Source organism: Mandrillus leucophaeus, unplaced genomic scaffold (assembly GCF_000951045.1).
Source record: "Mandrillus leucophaeus isolate KB7577 unplaced genomic scaffold, Mleu.le_1.0 Scaffold434, whole genome shotgun sequence".
Taxonomy (NCBI): Eukaryota; Metazoa; Chordata; class Mammalia; order Primates; family Cercopithecidae; genus Mandrillus; species Mandrillus leucophaeus.
Genome location: NW_012104632.1, coordinates 178,435 through 203,881, shown reverse-complemented (window position 1 = coordinate 203,881; position 25,447 = coordinate 178,435). Strand labels below are relative to the sequence as shown.

General features: G+C 46.6%; 2 protein-coding genes across 7 annotated transcripts in view; one reads left to right on the top strand and one right to left on the bottom strand.

The window, feature by feature from the left end:
* Nucleotides 1–22,511, top strand: part of PCCA (propionyl CoA carboxylase, alpha polypeptide) — a 461,774-nt gene extending 439,263 nt beyond the window's left edge. For 2 of the 4 annotated variants that reach the window (XM_011993782.1, XM_011993781.1), the window contains 3 exons: nucleotides 8,095–8,235; nucleotides 19,765–19,842; nucleotides 22,179–22,509. In XM_011993782.1, the coding sequence (XP_011849172.1) occupies nucleotides 8,095–8,235; nucleotides 19,765–19,842; nucleotides 22,179–22,247 (288 nt within the window). In that variant the 3' untranslated portion in view covers nucleotides 22,248–22,509. Of the gene's footprint in view, nucleotides 1–8,094; nucleotides 8,236–19,383; nucleotides 19,432–19,764; nucleotides 19,843–22,178 lie in introns of all 4 variants that reach the window. The other 2 variants (XM_011993780.1, XM_011993783.1) reach the window with 2 other exon arrangements.
* A 1,103-nt stretch (nucleotides 22,512–23,614) lies between these two features.
* Nucleotides 23,615–25,447, bottom strand: part of LOC105549314 (gamma-glutamylaminecyclotransferase) — a 66,404-nt gene continuing 64,571 nt past the window's right edge. Inside the window, exons 1-2 of one of the 3 annotated variants that reach the window (XM_011993787.1) lie at nucleotides 25,317–25,401; nucleotides 23,843–24,656 (exon numbers count right to left, since the gene is read on the bottom strand). In XM_011993787.1, the coding sequence (XP_011849177.1) occupies nucleotides 24,185–24,646 (462 nt within the window). In that variant the 5' untranslated portion in view covers nucleotides 24,647–24,656; nucleotides 25,317–25,401 and the 3' untranslated portion in view covers nucleotides 23,843–24,184. Of the gene's footprint in view, nucleotides 24,657–25,316; nucleotides 25,402–25,447 lie in introns of those variants that run through there. The other 2 variants (XM_011993785.1, XM_011993784.1) reach the window with 2 other exon arrangements.

Genomic DNA, 25,447 nt, shown 5'->3' with positions numbered 1-25,447 from the left:
ATGTTGGCCAGGCTGGTCTCAAACTCCTGACCTCAGGTGATCCACCTGCCTCGGCCTCCCAAAGTGCTGGGATTACAGGCGTGAGCCACTGCGCCCAGCCGACCGCCTCAGAGTTCTTAGAAGACTAGGAATGGGGCAGCCTCCCAGACGCCAGCTCTCTTCCCTCCGTCAGTTTTAGGCCTCTCTTATGATACTAGTGATACAGATTACAAGGTAACCTCAGTGCAACACAAGGGAAGAAATAAATCCTCTCTTATTGAGTGCTGGGTCTATGTTTAATTTTCTTTTCTTTTCTTTCTTTCTTTTTTTTTTTTTTTTTTTGAGACAGAGTCTCACACTGTAGCCTGGGCTGGAGTGCAGCTGCGCAATCTCGGCTCCCTGCAACCTCCATCTTCCACGTTCAAGCGATTCTCCTGCCTCAGCCTCCCGAGTAGCTAGGATTACAGGCACCCGCCACCACGCCTGGCTAATTTTTTGGATTTTTAGTAGAGACGGGGTTTCACTATGTAGGCCAGGCTGATCTTGAACTCCTGACCTCGTGATCCTACCGCCTCGGCCTCCCAAAGTGCTGGGATTACAGGTGTGAGCCACCACACCTGGTCTAGTGTTTAATTTTCAATTTAATTTTTGGCACTATTTTTTTTTTTTTTTAAGTTGCTTATCTTAGGACAGTAGAACTGGAATGAGTCTTGTGTTTCCAATTACAAAAACAAGATGGAACAAAGGATGGGGCTAGATTTTTGTATTATTGACAGCCCCATATTCTTCCCTCCAGAGATCGTCTTTCGGAAGCGAGCCCGAGATACACACAGACTTACCCATTCCTTCAGTGCTGTTGATGATTAGACTTAAGATGGTTCTTTTCTCTACGGAAACCCTCCCCATTTTTGTAGGATTTTTGAAACATGAGTTGCTGAATGGGCTTCAGATATTTTTGCTCTTTTGTTTTGTTGGGATTTTCTTCCCACTCCTATTTTTGTTAATTTTTCCCTCAAAAAATGAGATTGCTGCTTACTGCCGTTGAGCCTCCTTGTGGCACATTCATTGGTCCAATAAAAGACTTAACTCCAAGAACCACCTACCAGTAACACAATAAAACCTTGAGTACAGATTCATAAATGGCAGCGCACGAGTGTTGAAAGTGACACATTATGTTGCTGCAATGTATTGACATTATCAATTGTGTGTCACTAAACAGCGAGGCTAACTGGATGATTTACTCTGTGTTTAACTGCCTTTTCAATTGGAGCAAATGTTGAGGAACTGGGACGCAATATCAGAAACCATATATTTTCTTCTGTTAACACCAGCTTCGCTGAGGCATGTTGGTTTTGGCTGCAGGCTCTAAGGCTGTAGTTTAAATGGTCTCAACAAGTGATTAACGACCAGGAGGTGGGCCTCTACACTGTTTCCACATCTTTTTTCCTTTCTGTTTCTGTCGCCTTGATGCTTGGGAGGGGTTGTTGCAGAGTAGTTCACGCTATTTATTGCGCTGACGTTGGTTTCCGTCCTGAGAGTCCTTGATGTTTCTTTTGCGGATTTTGTTTTTAATATTATTTAGCATAATGACCTAAACCATAAACGCTTGCAGTTGTGATACAGGTGTCCTTAGTTCAGCAGTCAGATGAATAATAAGGGCCACTGTGTACAGGGATAGGTGACAGCTGTGGCCTCCAACAAAGAAGCTCTGGACTTTCCCCTCCCAAGTTTCAGTCCTGGTAACTTGAACTAGACTTTTCGAGTTTCTTGAAACATTGTTTTATTTTCTTGCAAGTTATTATGGTGTTCATATTTCACAAGGCGGAACGATACAGGGTTTCTCAAATGTGCACTTGGTGTAGATGGCTATGAACTGTTACTGTGACGTTGAGAACTGGAGCTGCTAACTGACCCTATGCATTTGTCTTCTGCATAGAATGTTGTAACAGTGCTAATTCCTAAGCAGCTGAATTTGCGAGAAGGTCCACAGCACTAATCTGCACCTCAGTGTTGCCTTGATATTAAAAAAACGTGAGCATGTACTCAGGACACATGCACTTGATTTATGAACTTCCCAGGAGCACGTTTCTGTGTGGCTCACCGATGGTTTGACTTATAGGATGAAGCTTTTGATTTCTGTCTGTGTGCTTTTGAGACACTCATTTTTACCCTATTAAGAGTTGTTGAGTGCAGAACAAGACATTTTACAAAGGAAGAGTAACATTTGGAGATTTTTAAACGGAAGCTTTTAAATTACTACTTGCTTCTGGTTTTTTTTTTTTTTTTTTTTTTTTGCTAGTTTTAGAAAAAACAAGGAAGAATATCTCTTCATTAAGTTGGAATAGTCAGATTTCAGTGTTTGGGTGATGGTATTAAAATCGGTGTTTTAATGGTAGATGAAAATGATTCTGTTCTGTTGGATTCACATCCTAAATAAATGTTTCTACACAATTAGAGTCTATAACAGACTAAACCAGCATAGTGGTGGTGTGTGTGCGGTTTTTTTTTTTCTTTTGCCTAAAAGAACAGCTTCAAGCCTTGGGAAAGAATTTGTTTTTGCCCTGTGGAGGGTCAGAAACATCTGCTTCAGGTATAGTTTACAAGTGTTACTTATTAACCCATGAGCCAAAAACCCAGATGAGGAGCTCTATTGAAAACGACACATTCCATGTTTTTATAAATGTATATTAAGAGGAATTCCACATACCTATTATTTGGATTTCTGGCAGCCAGAACTTCTACAAGGAATTTGTGTTTTTAAAAATGAATGTAAAATTAATTTTTATTTTCTGATACCAGAGTTTTGCTGTATATGAAGAAATCCTGCTCATGGGCAGAAAAAGCAAAGTTTTCAAAGGAACCTCATCTCCATATGGTTTCACTCGATAATCCTTTATCCACCATCTTCAGCTCTCATTCCTTTGCTTTCTTGCCTGTGGCTACATTTCTATCTCTGCATCAATTAGCACAGTGATTTATACAACAAGCAAGCAGTTTAGAGGTAATGGTACACAATTAACATCTCATTCCACCATAAAGGGTATGCTAAATACCCCAGTCATTGCTTTCTCTGCCTGGAATTGAAATAAGTGTTTGTCCTAATTCATATGCTATCTGATGTGAAGTGGGCCTGCTTTGTACCGCACTACACCATTAATCTAATTATAGATAGCTGCAAATGAAGTGCTGTCTGAGCTGGGAGATTGAAGAAAATAGCCTTTTGTCATTTAGCATGACTCTGTGAAGCAAGATCACACTTTACAGGGCAATACTACAAAATGGAAATCTCAATAATATTGCTGCCTGTTGCATCTTTTCTAATTACAACAACATTGTAAACACAACTGGGCGCTGACATAAATAGAGCTGTAGATATGCTGTCATGCGGGTTGTAGGAGAAAGTCCTCCGAGTGCTGTTGGATTAAATGATGCATCCTGATTGACAGCTACCTTGAGACTGCACTGATGGAGTTGTCACAGCATTATGCTAACAGGCTGTTCCAGCCACTGCAGCTGTAGGAGGCTGTGGTTCGCCCTGCGCCTTAGCTGCTGCCTGTTCGTGTCTGTTCCTTCACCTGGGCTGCACCTCCAAAGGAAGGACAGCCGCAGGCTTCAATTCTGTGTACCGTCACTGTTGTGTGTTGGAGATTGGTGGTGGTGGTTTAGCTCAGGTATCAGGCCACTGGGCCCTGTGCGGAAGCGGAGGGAAATCATTTTGTATGGCTCCGAACCTTGCTATGTTTTTCCTCAAGTGATCATTGTGTACCCTACAGAGAATTGAGGAGAGGAGAACGTGGTCGAATTACGAGTCTCATTCCACTGAAGTGTTTTAGTTTATATCCAGTTTTTCTCTGCTTTTCTGACATGCCAGTGTTTTTAAAGATGCATCATTTTTGCATTTCACCCTTTCCCATCACTTAAAAAACACTGACACTATTTCCCTAGCTCTGAGTTAGGACAGTAGACCTTTAGGGGCATATTTGAGTGTCGCTCTCACTGCCACGCTGTGGAAATGAGACAGATTAATGTTGGAGACCTTTGGGGCTAGAAGGTGTAAAACCTTGACTAGGAAGAGAGCCTAATGTTTGGAAGTGTCTGCCACCTTACTTAGTGAGGGTTGCGTGGACAGTATTTGGCCAGTGCTTCAAGATAACTGATGCACAGTGATTTACAGTCAAAGATAGCACCTGCCCTTGAGTTGGTGTTGACCGAGATGGCAGCAGTTGAGGACATGAAAGAACATTAACAGTCAGTCAACTGTACGTGTCCTAATTGTTACTGGAAGAATGAATTAGAAATGGAAACTGGAAGTGAGCCCACTTGAAGAGGAACAGAGGTTGACAGTGGCACCGGAGGCTCTGAAATCACAGCTGAAAACTGTACAGCCAACTGCAAGCGCTCACCTCGGGAGCAGCCGCAGACCTCGGAATCACCGCAGCACATTAGCGCATGGGGTCTGCAGAATGACATGACTGGTATTTCCACAGGCTGTGGAAGAAGTGGGTGGAGTTAACACTGCAGTGAGGTGCAGTACTGTACAAATACAAAAGCCTCCAGGGTGGTGTTCTGTGTGCCCGTCAGAGTGGAGGGTGTCTCAGGGCGGGTGACTCTTCGCTGTCGTTGGGGTGCTGAATTCTGGGGTGCTGGGGCGCACACACACATGCCCAGTTACAGGATGCTTTTCTGAATGAGGTCCAGTGATAACGTGCCTCTCTCACCCAGACTGTGACTAGCCGCCTCCTCCTGCAGCAACCACTCTCAGCCCCCAGCCTTTCATCAGGCCCATGGAAGAGCTGCATGTCAATTTTAAAAACAGTCCCACTGGAGTTTCTTACCATTGTCCAGCTCTTGTGGCTTTCTTCCTGACCCTTTCATGTTAGCTGTGACTCTTCTTTCTTCTAAGTTTTTGGGAGAAATTTTCTTGTTAGACATGGTTTCACACTGCAGAGGCCATAAAATTAATTTGCTTAGAGACCAGGGCTGGGGTCACTTTTCCATCACTGGGTCATTAGATAACACCTAATTCCCTCCCATTACTGTCGTGTGTGGGTTGAGGAGTCCCACCGGGCCAAGTCCAGAGAGCACCTGTTCTGTTCTCACTTATATGGTGAGCTGTTTTTCAAGAACGTTTTTTTCATTTGGCTGCGTGGTCTGGAGAGCGCCTTCCCGAGCCAGCGCAGTGAAGGAGTGAAGTTCCACGCACTGACCGGCCCTGAGCTCATTGGAGCGGACCATCTTCCGGCTCCGTGGCAGCCCAGCCCCACCCACAGGCAGCTGCCTGTCACCCATGCTGGCATTTTCCTCACCCTACCCAGGCAGCGGGAAAACCTGGCTGCTGCTGGGATCCTGCTACTCTGTCCCGTCCACGAGCCTTCAGAGTCTTCGATTCCTGCCCTCAGACATCAACGTTGTGATTTATCGGCTTGAAAACAACCACAAAAAACTTAAAATCACAACTCTCTAGGGGAGTTTCGCACAAGCGCTGAGGAACAGTTAAATGCCCACCGTGAAACCGAGCTTGCACCCTGCGGTCCAGGTAGGGGCGCGTTCCTGAAGTCTCACAAAACACTGGCTGCTCTGTGCCCCCGAAGAATCCAGAGACGCCAATAAATAGCAGTTTTGATCATCAGCTTGGAAAGTCCTGGTGTACATTCTTAAATGACTTCTTTTCTGGGGCATCAAAAAGCTTTTACGGTTCTCACCAGGCAGTTCATTCTGATGGACCCATGTGCTGCACCCCGCTTGGGCCCCATCCCGGCACGCGCCCCGTGCGGCACAGCACAGGCCAGCTGAGAGGTTGTTTTAAGAAGGCGTGTTTGTGTGGTACACTCACGGGGTCAGGACAACATCAAAGGTAATCTTAAAAAGAGACTCTCTCTCTGCCTTCTCTTTTTATATTCAGAAAGGTCATTTCTAAACCAACTATTTGCACCAAGGCCTCTCTGGAGGAGTTTACCCCGTTGTTATTTTTACTTGCTATTACAATAAGTCACTTATCCCCCAAACAGATTTAAGAACAATAAACAAATACAAAAGGAAAAGGAACGTCTCATCAGTAACAAAGACTGCATCTGAAGGCACTCAGTTTGTGACTCTTACATCTCTTTCCAAGCAAAGCAGGAGTCCGACAGAGAAAGGAATCTGAAAGATGAAAATTATAAAAATAGTAAAAGGATCCAGTGTTAGTCAGAATCTTGTAATTTCTGGGGAGAAATGAAGCTAAATACAGTCTTAGCACTTTGTTCCTATGCAGGCTGATCTGTGATATAACTAAACTTAGTTCTGGAGTATATCCACTGTGGTGAAATGTGGTATAAATCATATTCTCAGTGTATGAAGATACTTTTCCTGGATTTAGGCTTCACATTTTGAAGTCGAATTCTGCAAAACAAGAAAAAAATAGATCTGTGTGCTACACTGAAAACTGAACGAGGCACGTTGCAAATCAGTCGTATAGAAGGCGCAGCTCAGGGCGATACCAACTAGAAAAGTAACTTTTTTTGTTGAGTCTGATGCCTCTAGTGATGTTGGATTTTTTCCCTTATGGCAGACAGCACAGACACAAAAACTGCAATTTGGTCCAATTATAGTCCCCTCTGTCCCTCCACACCCTCCCCCATTGATTTAATGAAGGACTTGGAGGTACAATTCATCACTGATAAATAGTCCCTCTGCCCAGAATGTTTGTTAGACTGACAGCAGCGTGCACTCTCCTCGCTTTTTCCCTCACCACTTATGACTCAGATGAATTTTAATAGGAGCAAAAAGCTTTTATTTGCACTGTAATTTCACTTAAGGATCATATCCTTCAGAAACTGGCAGACGCTTCTATGCCTTGATTGCAAAACACACACTCAGGAGTAAAGAAACACGCAAAAGATGTTATTATTCAACCTGTCACAGTGTCGCAAATCCACTTGGAACTTTGGCCATCAAAGCTCTCCCCCCACCCTTTTCAGTAGGCCCTGTGAAGAGGCACTTACAGATTCCCGCCATCCCCATACAGAATTAAAGGGGGAATTATATTTTGTTTTTGCATCCCTGCCATCATGATGCCCACAGGAGGCTTTGAGTTACAGCAGGTTGTTTTTTTTGTTTTTTGGTTTTTTGGGTTTTTTTTGAAGAAAATGGAGCTGTCTCACTGCTGCTTCTTTCTTACCCAAGAGAAATCAGACCTGGTAGGGATCCAGAACCTTCGGGTGGTGGTTCCAATTTCACCGAGAGACACTTCCTCAAACCATTTTATCATTTTTCTGTTTGGATAGACCAAATTGTGGCTCATAGATTTATTCACGGAGAGGATAGGAATTCTCTTTTTTGAAATGTTCTGCTTCACTGAACTGCCCTGAATACGCCCGGTTATTTGAGAGCCACCTACAGAAGGTGCCGTGAATATACTTGTCTGTGTGTATTTTCCATCAGTGTTTATAACATCTTGATGTTATTGTCTCTTAGTGCAGAAGGCATTCTCATTATTGTGTCTTTTCCTAACCATCTTGTTACATCAGAAAGACTATGTAGTGCCTTTAAGAAAAGCCAGCTTTTGTAGTCATGAATATAGCAGTTTTTGTCACTGAAAAAATGGAATTTCAAATACTATGTTGCCCAAAATGAACACTGAACCCCATTGTCTTAACTTACTGATACGTAGCGCAGCCGCTCTTGGAGGGCTGTGGGAAGCTGCGACAGCCATCTGCTGCCATCTACTGGCGCCTGTCCACACGTCACCTCCTCCATCCCTGGGGCCTGCCCAGCTCACGGGATTTTCCTTGATGGGGATAAGTTTGTAGGCGGTGAAGGGAATACAAGTAAAATTCTCAGTTTTCTTTATAACGTTTTGAGATGTTTTTCTTAAAGATATAGGATGATATTTATCAATGATTAATATTAATAACTGGAATAGTCCTTATTTCAAGATATTTCTGAAATAACTAGCTCACAATATATGACAGGAACAAATATATTTTGATGTGTACAGCAATTGAGAACCATTTGAATTTAAGGATGTTACTGTAATTTGAATTTAAAAGCTAAAAATTGATTTAGAATGGATGTTACTTTTGAGGAAAAGTTCATTTGAACTCATTTATGGTTTCGTTTTATTTTTCCTTTCAGTACAAGGTGAATATCTTAACCAAACTCGCCGCAGAATTGAACAAATTTATGCTAGAAAAAGTGACCGAGGACACAAGCAGTGTTCTGCGTTCCCCAATGCCCGGAGTGGTGGTGGCCGTCTCTGTCAAGCCTGGAGACACGGTAAGGGCTGTGTGTGTCTCTGCAGGACATGCTGGTCTCAGACTTCCCCCTCCAGAACGACGGCTAACGGAACAGCACGATTCAGCTCTTTGCAGTTCTTTCTTAACTGACCTCCAGCAAACAGCAAAGTCGATTTTGTGTGTTGTCAACCTGTTTCGCGTTTGCATTAGGTTTGTGCCAGGACCCTCAGCACTTCCCCTCCCAAATGATCTGGGAGTGGAGCAGAAAGGCGGCCAGATTCATTCTGTCATTTTGCAAATGCAGTGTTTTGGGAAGTATTTGCCCTAAAAGTACTCTCTAGTATGCTGTGCTCAAAGCGTCCATGAAGATAGTCATGCCAGGGAATAAGACTCTGATGAGGAACTTTTTGCATGATTTTCTTGGAACAAATGTCTAAGTGGGAAGAGCGGAGGAAAGGTGAATTCTGCAACCTGTACAGTACCAGAGCACTTCTGTTAGTTGGTAAATGAAATGTAGCATCACAGTTTGAAGTTTTTCATCTTGATCTTGTGACATTAAAGCACAAATCAAAGCTGTATTATTTCCTCGAGGTAACCACTATGGATGAATTGGTAGGATGCACACATTTTCTTAGAACATGGATAGAAATCTCTACTGATGAGCAGCAGAAGTGAAAAGAAAACAATTTAGGAGGCACCCAGAAGGCTTCCGGGGACGCTGAAATACTTGCATTTTTATTCACGTGCAGGAAAATAGCAGCCAGACGTGACTGTCTCCTGTCTCTCATGGATGAGGTGGTGATTCCACTTTGTATCTCAGGTCACTGGGGCTTACATTTTAATGCCTCCTGATTTCTCAATTAGTATAGATAAAATATCCGCTTAACACTGAGGAAAACATCAGTAGTTGGCATTGGCTTCTAGAAAAATATTTGCCATAAATGTGAATATTAAGAAAACATGATCAGTTTTAGTTGTTCGAATGATCAGCCCTGAAACTAATATGCGAGGTTAGAAAAACGACTTAAAGTTTGCTTTACTTGGTGATACAGAAATAGAACTATCCGCCTTTTCAGAAAGGCGTGAGAGAGGCTGCGTGGCTGCGCGTTGCTCTTTGCTCTGAAAGCGTCGACTGCTGGAAGAAAGCCCTCTTTAAGACTGTCTAATGCCCACGGGTTAAGGATTTGGGAGAGGCCGTAAGAAAAATTACGTGTGTGTGTGGTGTGTAAAATTCAGGGAGGGCATCTTCCGTCTCCAGAATTAGGGTCATCAGAGGATCGTCTCTTGGCCTTGACATAAAGAATTGTTCACTTGCACATGACATTATCAGAGCTATCAGTGGAATCTTCTAGTGCTAGATATGTAGGTTGGTAAACAATGTAAGGGTTTTGTTTTGTTTCATTTTTCTTAAGTTTTTTACTGGAAGTCATATAGTCTGCATACTGCCAGCCTGAGCTTGTCACTCCTAATTATGTGGCTTTAATTATAAAATCGTGTGTGTGTGTGTGTGTGTGTGTGTGTGTGTTTCAAGTAAATGTTTTCCTTAAATCCTCTTCTAACACCTGAATCCAAACCGCAGTGGAGGGAGGGAGGGCAGGGAGGAGGGAGACCGCTCCTGCCTCAAGCCTGGAGGGCAAGAGGGTGAGACTGCAGCCCTGGCCCATCAGCCCAGCGGCCCTCAAGGCGGCTGCTCAGAGGCAGGAAACGGGGCACTCCCAAGGCCAGATGAGCGCAGCCTTCTGGTTTCTTAACAGCTGCTGGCTCCTGATCTGACTTTTCCCACATACAGAAAGGGTCTGGCCTTTGTACATTCCATTTCCTGGTTGATAATTGAATGTAGAAAAGCAAGGCATTTCGTAAATGGGAACAATGTGATATCAGTCCTCGGTTCATTGATGTAGCTCAGATATTAAAAACACCCACCAATAATTAAATGTGTGTACTCATTAAGAATGGTTTGAGAACTAACTGTTAAAAATACATTACTGCAGAGCAATGGGGCCAATATTTTATGCATTCCTTTAAAGTCAGAGTACCTGAGGGGCACACGTAGTGAACAGGCTCAGGACCTCGGGATCTGTCAGCGTGCTCCTAAGTTCTGTTTGCGGGGCCTGCTCAGGTGGGGTGTATACTTGCTTTTATTTGTCTTTTTTGGTACTTGCAGAACTTCCTTTCATATTCTGTGCCATTGTGTTTTGATGAAACAGTCTTTTCACCTGAATTACTGCTTGTGAAAAATGTCCCAAACCACTAATACCGAAACCCAGTGCAGCCCGGGAAGTTTCATCTCCGGCTTAGAACAACTTCTGTAGTTAAATTCTGCTTAGTGTAATTAAAACACAAGAAGCTTCCTTGGACCAGAGGCACGGCACTTACTTGAGGCCATTATGAGAAAACACTACTTGTCATGTTGAAGTTTTGCGGTTTTAAATGATTTTAACACCGCGGGGGCATGTTGTGAGCCCCGCCCCCCGCACTAACAATAGCCGAAGGAGGTTCCCCTTTTATGGCTGGGAAGATAATGGAGTCAATCTCCTTAGTGTATTTTCAAGGAAAATAAGGACCCAAAAACAGCTAAGGGCCTTACAAGTATTCTGTTTTTCTCTGAAATGTTACTTTTCATTTTTTAAATTCCAGTAATCTATCATGTTTCTGTTTAGCTGAAGTAAAACTTGACCAATCTTAGAATGGTGGGCTTGGCAATAAGTTCTAAAAAAAGCGTCACATACATCGTAATTAACAAATCTGTTTTGTGAAGTAAACAATTTGAACACAGTTTAAAAACCTCAGGAAGAAGAGATGTGGGATGGCTGTTGAGAAGTAATGAATCCACCTGGGGGACTTGATGTGCCAAGGCCTGTGAACTGATTCATTGGAAACACCCTGCCCTGAACACAGAAGCTGTGTTTTATTTGAAGGGTTTCTGTAGGGTTCACACAGCGAAAGTTCCTGAGAACTTTTTCAGTGTCTATTATATACTGTTTAACATTAGATGTGGCAGGTCACATTTGAAATGATTTGTGTAATAGTTTTTTTGAACACGTGGCGAGAGGATCTTAATACACAGTAAAATGCAGGTAACCAAACAAATCAATAAGAAAGTACAGTGGATGATTAAAGTCAGGAATCACTAGTATAATTTAGGAAACAACTCATAGAATAAATCTTATGTGCCTTTCTATATGCCTTCTGAAAATGTTTCTGCAGTAACTCATTTCAGTTTGAAAACAAACCTGTTTTCTTAGACACGTAACACTGTTGTAAACTGGGAGCATTTCTGTAATCAAAGGTAGCATGACTCAACTGTTTCAACCTTCTATCTTTATGATACTCTTGAACAGAAATGTTAAAAATATATATATTTTCAGAATGGTAGAATACATTTTTCCATATGTTAAATTAGACTTACAGCTGCTGAATGTATTGCATAATTTTCACTTTGAAGTATAAAGTCGATAAGCACATTCACTTTGTTAGCCTTTTGATATCAGAAACAAAACAACCCCATAAGATAGTCACCCAAGGAGGCGTTTTAATATTGCATTTAGTTAAGATCCTTTCAAGTAATGTTTGTATTCTGCAGTCATCACAGATTTGCATCAAAAATACTCATTTAATACACCAAACAATTAAATGAGGAACGAACCGTAAGCTGGCTATATACTCATCTGCATTTCTTTTTTTCTTAACGATTAGTGAAACCAGGTGAAAGAATAGATTGAAATTAAATACCTGTTGCTGCTTTCTCTTGCGAATTAGCCCATTCAATATCAGCTAGACGTGGGGATATTTTGGTGGAGCTGAGAAGATCCACCTCGTAATGGAACTGACCTTCAGCGGGGCAGTGAGGCGTTTAGGGTTGCTCCTCTGTGAACGCCTTAAAGGCAAGAAACAGCCACTGTACAGTGTGCCGGTGAGAGCATCACACTGGTGAGCGTTGTAGCAACACCACTTACACTTCTCCCCGATTCTGTTTCCTCCTTGCACGTGCTGCTTTGACAGGGCGGGCTCCCACGCAGGTAGCAGTCAGGGCCACAAGACACAGACAGGCACCCCATCCCATCTCAGAGTATGATGTCCACACCTCCCCTTTGTCTCTAAGCCTCATGCAACTGAGCTTATAGCCGACCATGGAGAACTGGCAAACTTGGCGAGATACCTTTATTTTTTATTTTTTATTTCTTAAAGAAACAAGGTTTGAAAATGTCATAAGCTTCTCAAGTATCCTAACGAGAAGGCAGGGCTGGGCGCTCCGGATGCGCGTTTGCCTGGCGCGAGTTGCGCTGGTGTGCCCCATGCAGCCCAGGCTCGCTCGCTGCATCTTTCCCTGGCAGAGGGACCGGCCTAGCTGAGTCACAGACTTTCCAGGTTCTGGATGCCTCGATTTACAGTCATAAAATAATTGTAATAATTACATTTATACATTTTATAGCAATGGTTATTCAAGCAGTTCAACAGGATGCCAGTTTTCACCCAAACCTCAGATTGTATCTCACAGTACGCACACGGAGATCCATGCTTTCGTTAACATTTTAAAACTTTAAAATGATGAAATGCTGCAAACATGCAGAAAATTACAGAGAAGAATCCAACAAGCACTCCTGTGCCCGCTGTTCACTATTTCCACGTGTTTCAAGTTTTATTTGACAACGAAACATTACACATAAAATGAACTTCCCCCGCAGCAAGCTCCTCCACCCCATTCCTGTCCTGTCTTCTTCAGAGGTAACAACGCCCCCAGGATTTGGCCTTTTAATCTTTTCCAGATAACGTTTATTTTTAAATGTGAAGAGTTGGTTTTTGTTGGAGGTAACAATGTGGGGATTTTGACAGTTTAATGTGCTCAATTATCCATGTAAAATAAAACATGTTTGCGCAGGGCAGTGTATTCAATGTTGTCGGAGTCTTCTCCAAGCTTGGCGTGCGACTTTGTTTCAGGAGTGACCTGCTTGGGAGTAGGTGTGTTGTCTTTGTTTTCAGCCTTTTTGTAAGTGACCATTCTCGGCCTTACCAAGATTTAAACTCTCTTTTCCTCACTCTTTTAATAAAAATAAAAGTTTACCAAAAAATCATTCTTTCACAGAGCCTTTCCAGTAGCATGCTTTACAAAGGCAGAGGACCCCAGCTAATTTCCAAGGTGTTGTTAGTGACATCAGTTTTCACTAGTTCTCTGTGTAACTACAGGCTTTGGCTCTGATTTTGAGCTAACTTAGAGGGCAGTAGGGAGTCATATTTTCCTTCATTTTAAGAAATTCTGAAAGAAACTGGACTTGTTTTATATTGGCCACAAGTCTTTACCCTTGCCCTTCGCCCCTCAAGTGCTGCCCAGTTCTGGGGAGCCCCACTCGAGAGACAAGGGGAGCACCAGGCAGACGGCATGTGTGCCTGAAGTCCCAAGCCAGCATCAGGGCTGAATGGGTGGCCCCTGGGTTCCCGCGCCCTCCAGAGTGAGGCCGCTCGTGCATGGGCCATTAAAGGAGCCTTCAGAGAAAGGGCTGGGCGCACGTCTCCTGCCACCTGGTCTCTCTTTGTATTTTGATGATGATTCCATCCTTGCTTAAATACTGCAGTCTCCCGTGGCCGCCTCCCCACCTCGCTTTACATGAAGATGTTGGGATGTGAATACACGTTTCTTCAGGAAATATCACGGGATATTTGCCAGCCTGTCTTATCGTCTCAGAGGAAGTTGCTATTAATATAATCAGATGCAAGCAGTGCCTTTTCACTCAATGTGAGATGCCTTTTCTTGTGACTGTTAACTCAATCTTTCTTCAGATCTAAGGGCCTTAAAATGTGTGGCATTCAGGCACCTGTGTTCAAGTAGAGCAGCCTTTACCAATCAAATGGAGGGATTTTCACGTTTGTGGCGCAGTCAGCAGGGCTGATATGGATCGTGTTTTTCCCGTGGCCCGGTACTGCAGAAGTGGGAACTGCAGCGGGCTGGTAAGCCCTCCAAGCCTTCTGTCTAATTTGGCAGAAAAACACAGAACATAGAACAACAAAAGAATCCTCTTTTTTCCATAAAAATTCTTCCTCCCACCCACCCTTCTTCCCCAAAAAGGGGCCTTAATTTTTCAGCTGCACACAGTGATTCGGTGCTCACTCTTGCATTGAAACAGTTGCTGTCTGAACAGGCAGGAAACAGTTTTCTTTTAATTGCCGAAATCATTCGGAAGTGCTTCATGCCCTGCTTCTGTACAGCAGATGCTGTGCATTAATTGGCCTGCGTAGAAGTGACCCAGGGTTCCTTGCAGCGGGCCCAATTTTAGGCAGAGGGTTTAAATAGCTTATTTATTATTTTGTATAATCTGGCGTACATTGTGTGCTCCTGCACGTGTCGTATTTCATGGTCTGCAGTTTCTAATGTCATGTGGGTTTCAAAACCTGTGTTTCTCTGGTAATGTACTAGCAGCAGGTAAGCTCAAAATACCATCCATCAGGAGCTAATTTTTTATCCAGACACTGCAATGACTGATGAACCTGTCTTTTGTGTGAATGTTTAGCACAGTGGAAAGCCATATGCCACTGGCACCGCTTCCTCCGCGTTCCTTACAGTTGCTGGAGAGTGGGCTTCCTGGGGGGCGGGGGGACTCGATGCTGTGTACGTCCCCTGGCCTCCATTTCAACGATAACGCATTTAAAACAGCCCTGGGCTTGGGCAACAAAAAGAGGATGAGGCTGTCTTAAAGGAGACCTGACTCCCTCGTCATTTTCTTTATCAGAAATACAACTGCACACTCTTAATAGGGAACCTTGTTTTGTTACTCCCCGTCTGTTCCAAACAGACCTCAGCCCATTAGAAGGGCCTCCCTTGTGTGGGAGACCACAGCTGTTACTGTAAATCTCATCCACTCACTGTATCACCCCCATTTTGTGGCTCTGAAGGATGAAATTGAGAAATGGAATACTGTGCAGTCATCCCTTACATCTCCAATTTTAGGCCTTTGCCATCATTTTCATGCTTTTATTCCAAATCAAATGACATTAGTGAGCTACACCACCTTCTGATGGATATCTGGTATTGAGCACCGCTTTCAAGTCTGTGCTTGTGGGGGCTTCCTTTTATGTTTGGTGGTCTTTTTTCCCCCTTTCTCTTCTCTTTTTCTTCCTGCACTTTCTTTGAGCGTTCTTAGTGGTCATGGCAGTTTGCAGTGTGAATGATACGCGTTGCCAAATGTGTCCCCGTCTTAGCATGTTTTCTGAGAAGGGGGCATGTGCGGGAGAAGGTTCTCTGTCTTTTAATCTTTGTGGAAGGAGTGAAGAGAACTTGGTAGAAGGATATTGGGGGCTTTAATCAGAAATAAGAAGTGGTTTAAATCATTAGCACAACAAAGCATACTATAAGCTTGAGGATAAAAGTCTCTGGGGAAAGAGTCCTCTGAAAATAAATGGAACTTGAGAGATTTCCATATCATTTATAACTTCCCTTAATTACCCTTGGAAGACTTGCCAGTAAAACTGGAAAATTGGCAGCCTATATCCATTAGAGTCATTTTGCCGACCATGGCAAGCAGCTGGCTTTACGGGATTTGATTCCCATCACTCACAACTCATCATCAGCTGGAGGTGTCTGCAGCTCTTCAGCACAGAGCAAGGCTGGCGACACTCGGGCCCCCGCGACAGGCGAAAATCTGCTGAGTAAATGGGCCGAGGTTTCTCTCAAGCCTCGTTTGGGGCAAGGCCGACTCCCGCTTAATGAGTGCCGCTCTGATAATCGGATGCGAATGTGAACCTTGACCTCGTGTCAAAGGAGAGGACGCAGTAAGCTGGATGAAAGATACAGGCTCGAGGCCTCCAAACTTTACACCAATTAGACAGGGAGTGGGGAAATACATCAGGCCCACTAGGTTCATCAAAAAGACTTGCGAGGCTTGTGACCATTTTGTAAGCCCAACACTGGAGACATCCTGTCACAATCATTAAGTCTTGATCAGATGATTCACAAAACTGTTGGAGAAGTGTGCGCACACATGCTGCAGGAACGGGCCCCGCACCCGGGGGCGTCGGAGAGAGACAGCACGTTGGAGGGCCCTCTCTGTGCACCCAGTTACTGCCTGGCTTCCCAGGCACCCCGGGCCATCCGGAAGGTGTTGCTTCCATTGGGCCCACTGCCCAGCTCCCTGGTGTGCGCTGCGTGGACCCTGCGGTGTGCGGCACATTCTGCAAGAGCCAGCGCGGCTGGGAGCAGGGCTCCAAAGCCCTAGGGTGAGAGCCCCTGCTCCCAGGAGCCCAGTGAGAGCATTTTGCTATTGCTGGAAGGAGCCCAGCTCGATGCTCACCCATCCCTGGAGCACACCTCGAGTGCCAGCCTCTTCCCACAGACTGGGGCAGGTGTAGTTTGTGTTTCCATTGCAGTATTCTTTGACATTTGGTTTGTACCATATTTGGTTCTCCAGCTCGATTTTTTCCAAAGGATGAAACAAGTTGAAATTCAATTAAGTTCACGTGTGTGTGTGTGTGTGTGTGTGTGTGTGTGTGTGTGTGTGTGTGTTGGGGTAGAACATGATTCTGTTGAACAAGATGTATCTCACTCTTTTGTAGGGCATCAAGGAAGTTTTTAAGCACCATCTCTTAGGGATGAATTAGTGAAAATGGTCTCCAAAACAGATGGTGCAAAGTTAATAGAGAAGTTTGTTACTTAGTTTTTCATTTACAGCTAAATAATCTAGGCCGGGCACAGTGGCTCACATCTGTAACCCCAGCACTTTCGGAGGCCAACGTGGACGGATCACTTGAGGTCAGGAGTTTGAGACCAGCCTGGCCAAAGTGGTGATACCCTGTCTGTACTAAAAATACAAAAATTAGCTGGGTGTGGTGGTGCACGCCTATAATTCCAGCTACTCAGGAGGCTGAGGCAGGAGAATCGCTTGAACCTGGGAGGTGGAGGTTGCAGTGAGCTGAGATCGTGCCACTGCACTCCAGCCTGGGCGACAGACCGAGATTCTCTAAAACAGATGATAGATTAGATAGAGCTAAATAATCTAAGTAGACTAGTAGGCACCGTGAGAGGAGCTAGGGAGGGAAACCGGAGTGAAAGGTGGATGGAGCGGGGAGGATCTAATTCTATGATTCGGTGCTGTGCTTGGATGGGGCAGAAGGTGGGATCGCTTCAGTGGGGACACGCTTTCTCTAAAGTTCTTTGAATTGAATTGCCGGACTCTCACAATCAGAGGGAAGGACTGTTTGAATTTCAGGCCTCCCCGCTTTTCCTGATTGTCTCAGGCTAAATCCGAGGTTTTATTCTGATGAACAATTGGGGACCCAGCACTTGGGGTTACCTGTGCGTTACCTCTTTGCAAACTGCCCACATTAGAAGCACAGAGGCAGTCAGAAAGATGGTCAGTGGCAGCCACAGCAGAGCCCCTTAAGCTCCTGTCCACCACCCGCTTGCTCCCAGGCCCTGGCAGAGCCCAGAGTAGAGCTGTAACGGGGTCAGATTGGCCTTTGCCCCTGGCGTGACCTTTGGAAATCCCCAGGCCGCATTTCTTCATATTTGCAGTTTAGTTGCTAACTCGCTCACTTGAAGATCCTGTAAAACAGAAGCAGGAGCTGTCTGCCTGTCTGGCCCGCAGATTCTGAGCAATGGGATGGGAGGAGACAAGTGGCAGAAGGGCACACCTGCTGGCAGAGAGGGCAGGGGCTGTGCCACCCATGTGAAGCCAGTGTGCATGGCGGGGGGACAGGGCTCTGGCCAGTCCTGGGCCCTCAGATGCCTGCAGAGGAAGGGCTGGGGGGGTGTGTGGGAGGCCGGCATGCAGTCCCCAGGGAGCTCCTCCACCTGGAGAGAGCACGGTGCCCAGAGCGGGAGGGTGGATTCCTCATTTTTGGATGGCATTTCTACTATGTTCTGTTGAGTCTCGGATCCATTTCCCAGAGAGCCCCCAGTCCTGTTGCCTGAGTGCTCAGTCCTGGGTCAGAGTCGATCGCAGTGAGTCCAGCTTCTAAGAGGACACAGCCAAGCTTCCAGGGTCCCCTGTGTGGAGCTGGCTGGCAGGTGCGCTGCAGTGAACCGGACTTGATCCTGGCTTCCCTGGTCTCTGCCTGCCTTTGAAGAGAGAAAAAAGGCTCTAAAATGCCGACTGGAGGGAGCGACTGCATTGTCTCTGCGCCGCCCCTCCTGTGCCCTGCAAACAGCCTTCGAGGCCGACTCTTTGCTCTCCCTGGAATGCAGATGCCAGGTGAAAATGAATCAAAAAGGGCAGCGCGGGCAGTGCTTCCAGGCCCAGCTCCTCAGCGCGGTGTCTCCTCCATGCCAGCGCCGAAGCCTTGGCATCGTCTCTCTTCCTATATTTCTGTGCCAGGAAAAAGCAGCCCAGCACCTGAACAGCAGAGGAAAAGAGTACATCGGGCTCGGGCGCTCCAGAGTGCCAGCAGGACAGCTTGTGCCATACGGGGGGCCTAGAGGGGGACTTGGAGATCATCTGGGGATTTCAGGAAAGAACATTCTCTAGGCGCTTCTGCGGCATTGGACGAATACGGCCACAGTGGTGTGAAGGGCCAGGAGCCCCATGCCAGGACACCTACCCATCCCACATAGCCATTGCCCTAGGAACTTGGACTTGCCCGTTTCAAAGACTGGGAGGCCCTTTTTCACAAAAGCAGAAGAAAAACCTGGCCGGCTCAGGATGCTGACCCATCTAGGCAGAGCGGAGTGAGCGCACAGCATGGTGTTCAGCTGCAGCTAACTCCTGCAGGGAAGCCTCGGGCTTAACCCCAGTGGGCTTACACCCAGCTCAGCCTGGCTTCCCCGCAGAATGAAAGGCAAGCTCTGAACGCAGTCTGAGCAAGGGCCCGTGGGCGCTCCCAGTCTCCTAGCGTGGAGAGCGTATAGCTCTGGAAGTCATTCCCGTGTCGAGAGGGGCTTTCTGGAAGCTGCCTTGTGCCTCGTTGTGGGTACTCGTGGGTACCCGCTGTGTCTTGCAGAGGATGGGACCAGTGGTCCTCATGGCGCCAGGCCTGAGCTGTTCCCAGCTCCCCGGGACTGTAGACAGAAATGTGTGTATTTGGTGGGGCGCTTTTTTTTTTTTTTTGGGTAACAGCTATACTGAGATGTTAAAATGTACAATTCAGTGGTTTCAGTCAATTCAGACTTCTGTAGCTGTCACCACAATCAATTTTGGAACACTTTTTATCTCGAAAGAAACCCTGTACCCTTCAGCAGTGACTCCCCTTCCCTCTTCAACCCCAGGCAACCTTGAGTCTGTCTGTAGAGATTTGCCTATTCTGGACATTTCAGGCAAGTAGAAAACATTCCCATTTCCCAGCAGCTCTGTTAGTGGCAGAGCCAGACTCAGAGATCCCCAGGGTAGGCCCCACAGCCAGGGCCCCCAGTTCTCCAGGGCCAGGGATTTTTTTTCCAACAAGGACTTTATGAGAGAGAGAATGGTGTTTCTTTACTGTTCCTAAAGATGAGCTCGGAATAGGAAACTAATTAGAGATTGTTGCTGCTGTTCATAGGCACATATTTTGGGGCATTTGACAAAGAATTTCTTAATGGCTTCATTCCTAAGCGTTATTGCAAAATTAGAATGCTTTTAAAACTTTTGCCCTTTTTAAAATTTGTTTCCAGGTAGCAGAAGGTCAAGAAATTTGTGTGATTGAAGCCATGAAAATGCAGAATAGTATGACAGCTGGGAAAACTGGCACGGTAAGTCCCCAAGTCCCCATCAGCCCAGGCTGGCCTTGTGATGGAGGAACACCCACCTTTGAATCGTGGGTGGTTGGGCTGGAAAGGGCCACAGAGGCACCCTCTCCCTCTCGCTCCTACAGAGGACATTAGGATTGGGAGCTTTTGCCTTTCTGCCCTGATGCATCCCTGCCTCGTGGAGAGCGTGCCTTCCAAAAAACTCTGTGCATTATGTTCAGGTAGTCAGAGAACAATTGTTCTTCACCTTAATGTCTTTCAAATTAAGGGGTCTTTAATTTTTAATGTTTACATCTGTCTTGGAGGCAGTTAGTTATCTGAGACTTAGGTGACACAGCAGGAAACGGTTTTACAGATTGCAAAAATTAATGTAACTCTTCAAGACAATTTCTCTACAAAGAGAACAATTCAGTTGCAGATCAAGAGGAGCCGAAACCCCATGTACATGTGGGACTTAATTATTTAGGGAGAAAAAAAGAATATCTATTAGTACTGAAATTCATTAATAGTGAAACTCAAGTGTATTTTTTTTTCTTGAAGAAAACAGAAGTCCTTTTAAGCAATAACTTCATTATTCTTCCTGTGACTAAAAAGACTAAAAAGATGCCGTTAGTGCGTAAAGGGTCCCTTTCTGAGGGCTGTTCTGGTTTGGAAGTGTCTGCACGGTGAAGCGTGATCGGAAGCGCAAGGCTGGCCGTGTTTTGCATGTGGCCGTGCCTTGGGGACATCAGGTGCAAAGAGAGATCCATCAGTTCATAACCAGGTTTGCATCAGAGAGAGACACAACCTCTGTCTCATGGTCTGTCACTGCAGAAGGCAATGAAACGGATTCTCAGAGAAGGGGCAGCGGGGATGTCATGCCTGGTCCCGGCTGGGAGAACAGAGGCCCAGGTGGATGCCAGGGGCTCCTGAGCCCAGCCAGCCAGTCTGGAGGGGTGTGGACGGCTGCCCCGTGTTGGTGGGGCATGGAGAGTAGAATGGCATGATTTGGTATTTTAAGGAATTCTTTCTAAATTACTTGTTTTTAAAAGTGAACAAGAAAATGTTGGTTTCTGTTCGTATAAAAATTTGTATCCGTTCTTTGGGATTTAACATTTGTGCTGCCCTAGCGTCATGACATCCATTGTGATGAGAACTTGGCCTAGTTGTGGGGGACCGAGAACGTGTGTCCGCCGCATGCCAAGGGCCCTGTGCTGCGGGTCTGAGGTGCTAATGCAGAAATGAACTTGGCCTCAGTTCCCTGAAGGGGTGTGGTCCATGCGTTAGTGGGTTTCCTGTCCTCGTGGCCTGGGTCTCCCTCGGCCCTCCTGCTCGGAGCCGCCTTGTGCATTGTGTTCACCTCTCTCCATCCCCAGGCCTCTCAGTTCCAATCCAGCCAGGAAGAGCAGAAGTGGCCCGAAGCCCCTGTGCAAAGTAGCAGGCCCTGGGTCCTACCTGCGAGGCCACTTTTCCTCCCAGAGAAAAAGTCCACAAAGGAAACAGATTCTCTACTCCGGTCGTCGCAGCATCACTAACGCTGCGTCCTCTAGTAGGGCTGCTAAATGGAGGCAGGAGCATCGTGGAACGCAGCCTCTTCAGTCCAAGTAGCGTCTGCAGTGGCCGATTAGTTCTAGCCCATTGTTCATTTTCAGGCCCAAGCAAGAGCCTCCAAGAAGTCAAATGACTGTCTCTTCCCCACCTTAACCCCCTCCTTGCTAATTTTAAGTCGGAACCCAAATTTGGGAAAGCAAAACTTGATAAAGATTGACTGAAACCGGTAGGACAAAAAGGCACAGTTCCACACACCCATGGTGCCGGAAAGGACGACCGCACAGCCCCACGTGCCAAGGACTCCATTTCCCTTCAGAAGGAAGGTGCCGCCCAGGCTAGGGAGGTCCTCCTCTTACTCAGCGGCTGATCTGACTGTCGTGTGTGTTGTTCCTTTTTTTCTTTTACACTAAATGTTCCATTAATTCTCAGAGAACATTTCCACAACCTGAAACCATAGAGAGGGAGGCTAGGGGTTAGAACTCACCAGGCAGTGAAGAGCCCGCCTAGACCTGAGGGTGCCCAGCGCGAGGAGCCAGAGTGCACAAGTGCCCCGGAGAGCAGCCCTCAGACCAGCCACTGTGAGGGTGCCGAGGACAGAGGAGACGGGAGAGGGAGGGGTGAGCCACAGCCACCATGGCGCCCCCCTGTTCACCAGGGTCCCTTAGCTGGGCTCTGGTGGGGTGGCGTGTGCCTGTGCTGCTGGGCCTGCAGGACTGTGCATTTCTAGAAGTGGATTAGGAGCCTGCTGCCTCCTGGTTCTGGTTACTAATTCTTACTCTCCCCTCCCCCTGCATTTTTTAAAATTCAAGGTGAAATCTGTGCACTGTCAAGCTGGAGACACAGTTGGAGAAGGGGATCTGCTCGTGGAGCTGGAATGAAGGATTTATAACCTTTCAGTCATCACCCAATTTAATTAGCCATTTGTGTGATGCTTTCACACACAATTGATTCAAGCATTTTACAGGAACACCCCTGTGCAGCTACGTTTACGTCGTCATTTATTCCAGAGTCAAGACCAATATCTGCCAAAAAAATCACCAATGGAAATTTTCAGATATAAATACTTGTACATATGATTTGTACTTCTGTGAGATTTCCTAGTATCAAAATTAAATCAATCAAACTGAGCATTTGTCTAAATATTAGTTTGCCCTTTCTTTGAAGACAGTGTACACATAGGCGACAGCCTCTGCCAGTAGACTACCAGCATTTCTTTGTGATCCTTTTAAAAGATATGTCAGTTATTTGCCTTGCTTTATTAAATTAGCACTTGCCATTTTTTCATGTGATTGCCTTACTTCTGGAAGTGAGGCCCTCACTCCTGGTGCTGATTTTCCTAACTTCCTAAGGATGGGAGACTGCAAATGCAGATTTTGGCAATCCCTTTCCTGCTGTGTGTCTATGTGGGTGTAGTGTTGATGGCTGACCGCCTGGAGGTCACCTTCCTGGAGGTCACCTTGAAGCTTCCATGTTGGCTGGGGGTGCTGTCTGCACTACTTTGAGGATGAGCGCGCTGCCTGGTCCCTTCCCTGTTGCACAAGCCAGGGCAGTCACAGGAAGCTTGGGCTGCGTCACCCACCCCGTCAAGCACAGGGCTGCCACGAACTCATCAGCTGAGACCCCTCCTAGCCTTTTTGTGTTTTTTGTGAAGCAAGTTTCCAATTAAGCAAAAGAAGCTAAAAATAATGATCATGTTTTTGTGCCAGATGCAGTTAGCAATCACAGTCTACCATTAAGTTGAAGAGTAAGTGAGCTCTCCCAACAGAGAACGAGGTGACTAAGGATCACAGCAGCTGCATTTTCATTTGGTTCTGAAATTCTTGGAATACATTTCAGACTTTGCTGGGAAGCAGAAGCAAAGAGCCGTGCATCGAGTTGAATCGATGCTGACAATTATTATCAGATGGAGGTGGGTAGTAATTGGTACTTCGTGCCTTGCTAAAATTATTTTAAGTGCTGTTTGTATTTGGAAGCTAAGCTTCTGTCAGGCCTAAAGAACAAATTACTAATGCGTTGGCTCTTCTCTGAAAGGACCACCCCCAAATGCTCTCCCTTCAGGGGGCAGGGACCGGGCCTGGCTGCTGAGATCTGGGCTGAGATAAACTTGCACTTGAAGTCTGGACGCTCAGCTGTGTCTACCGGCAAGTGGGTGTTCATTATTTTACTAGATCAGAATGTAGAGAACCTTCTACCAAGTAAGTATACCAAAGAAGTGGTGGTCAAACACAGTACCAACACTTTTATATTTGATTTCCCAAAACATCAACTTCAAATTTAAATAATCTTTAATATCTGCTATGAAGCTTGATCTGAAAATTATGAAGAATGGTGCTGTACGCACTCTGATATACAGCATGCTTGCCCTGTGGACCTTCTTTACAAATTCTACCCAGCCGTGTGAAATCAGCTTTCTCAGGGGCTACAGGCCAGAATCAGTGTAATAGGGCTGCTAAAATCTAGCTGCAACACCAAGTCTTTACATTGATCCTAAATATTATCTTGAGCTCAAAGCTGAGCAAACAAAAAACACAAGGAAGAAAAGCAGAAGAATTAGGCATAACATGAGTTCTCTAAATGTCATTTAGGGGTATTAAAATCCTGAATTTTTCCTACCAGGTGGAAAGATGGGAGGGAACCACCTTGCTATTTGTGTGTCAACATTATTTGTAAAATCAGCTGCCACTGAAAGATTGGTTCCTTCTCCCGCTGATTCCTTGGAAAAGGCCCTGTTCTGCTTCGGCCTTCACCCACCATGGGCTGGGCACATCTTGGAGCCCCAGGGCTCTCAGGCGTAGGCCCACCCTGCCTGCCCCCCTCATCTGTTCTCCCTGGGGTTGTAGCGCAGCCCGTGCGGCCCCTCGGAGTCGTAGCTGTCGTAGTGCGGAAGCTGGGCCCACTCCGGCGGGAAGGTGGCCCTGCTGTACACGAAGCACTGCACCGTAGTGGGCGCCGGCGGCTCCTCCGCGCCCGGGGCCCCCTCCTCCAGCAGCTGTACCTGCAACGCCGTGCGCTGGTACAGGGCTGGGCAACTCTCGAAGTCGTCCAGGAAGCGCAGCATCCGCTCATCTACCGTGTAGACCTCACCCTCCACGCGGCGCCCCGAGCCAGGCAGGTGCAGCAGCCACGGGATGTTGTGCTCCCCCGCGATCACCAGCGGGTAGGGGTCCAGCGTGCGGCCGCGCGCCCGAAAGGCTGCGGAGCCGTGGGCGCCGTCCCACAGGACCCTGTGGTTGGGCTGACCCCGCTTCAAGGTGCCGTACAGGAAGACGAGGGCCATCCGGGCAGAGCTGCGGGGAGAAGGGAAGCCACAGGTCAGCACCTGGGGCCCCGGCTCCCGCCCTGAGAGCCTGCACTGGGGCCGCTCCCCTCTGCGGGTCACAGCCCGTACCACGTGAATGGGCCTGGCTGTGCTCAGATAAGGCGTTACTTTCCCACGCAGATGAGAATGGCCTACAGTGTTCACACACGATGAGATATTTTGACTTTCGGCCATTTAAACATGTCAAAGCCATTTTCACAAACGGGCACCAGGTCGGCTCTAACCTGTGGACATGGTGTCGTTTGCCAATCCCTAGGCTAGAGAAAGGGGCACACATTGGCGACTTCCTTGATGTGTCTGTAGCAGACAGGACACCTGCGTTCTAGGCAGGAGGACCGCGCCCTTAGCCTCCCCGCGCCACCTGGATGGACTGATACTCCTCAGCCCTGCAGCGGCAACCCTGCCTCGCCCGCACAGGCCACCTCCTCCCAGGAACCCAGTCCTGACCTGCTGACGGCGGAGCCTCCCCAACTCCGAGGGCACCAGCCTCCACCTCTCCCAACCCCTACCCCCATCGTAGCAGCTCAAGGCCAGAAGACGCCCTGTCCCGGTCCTAGCACGGGCCTCCCAGATACACCCTGTCCAGGTGAGCAACTGCCCCTGTTCTTGAGCCCAGCACAGCCCCTACCTCACTGTTCTCAGCCCTTGTGCGGTGGGTGCGGAAGTTGCGGAGGTTCCAGGCGAGGTGGCCGCCCTCTAGAGCTGCTGTTCTGGGAAAAGGCACTCCTTTTATTAGGACAGTCTGTCAAACCTGTCTCA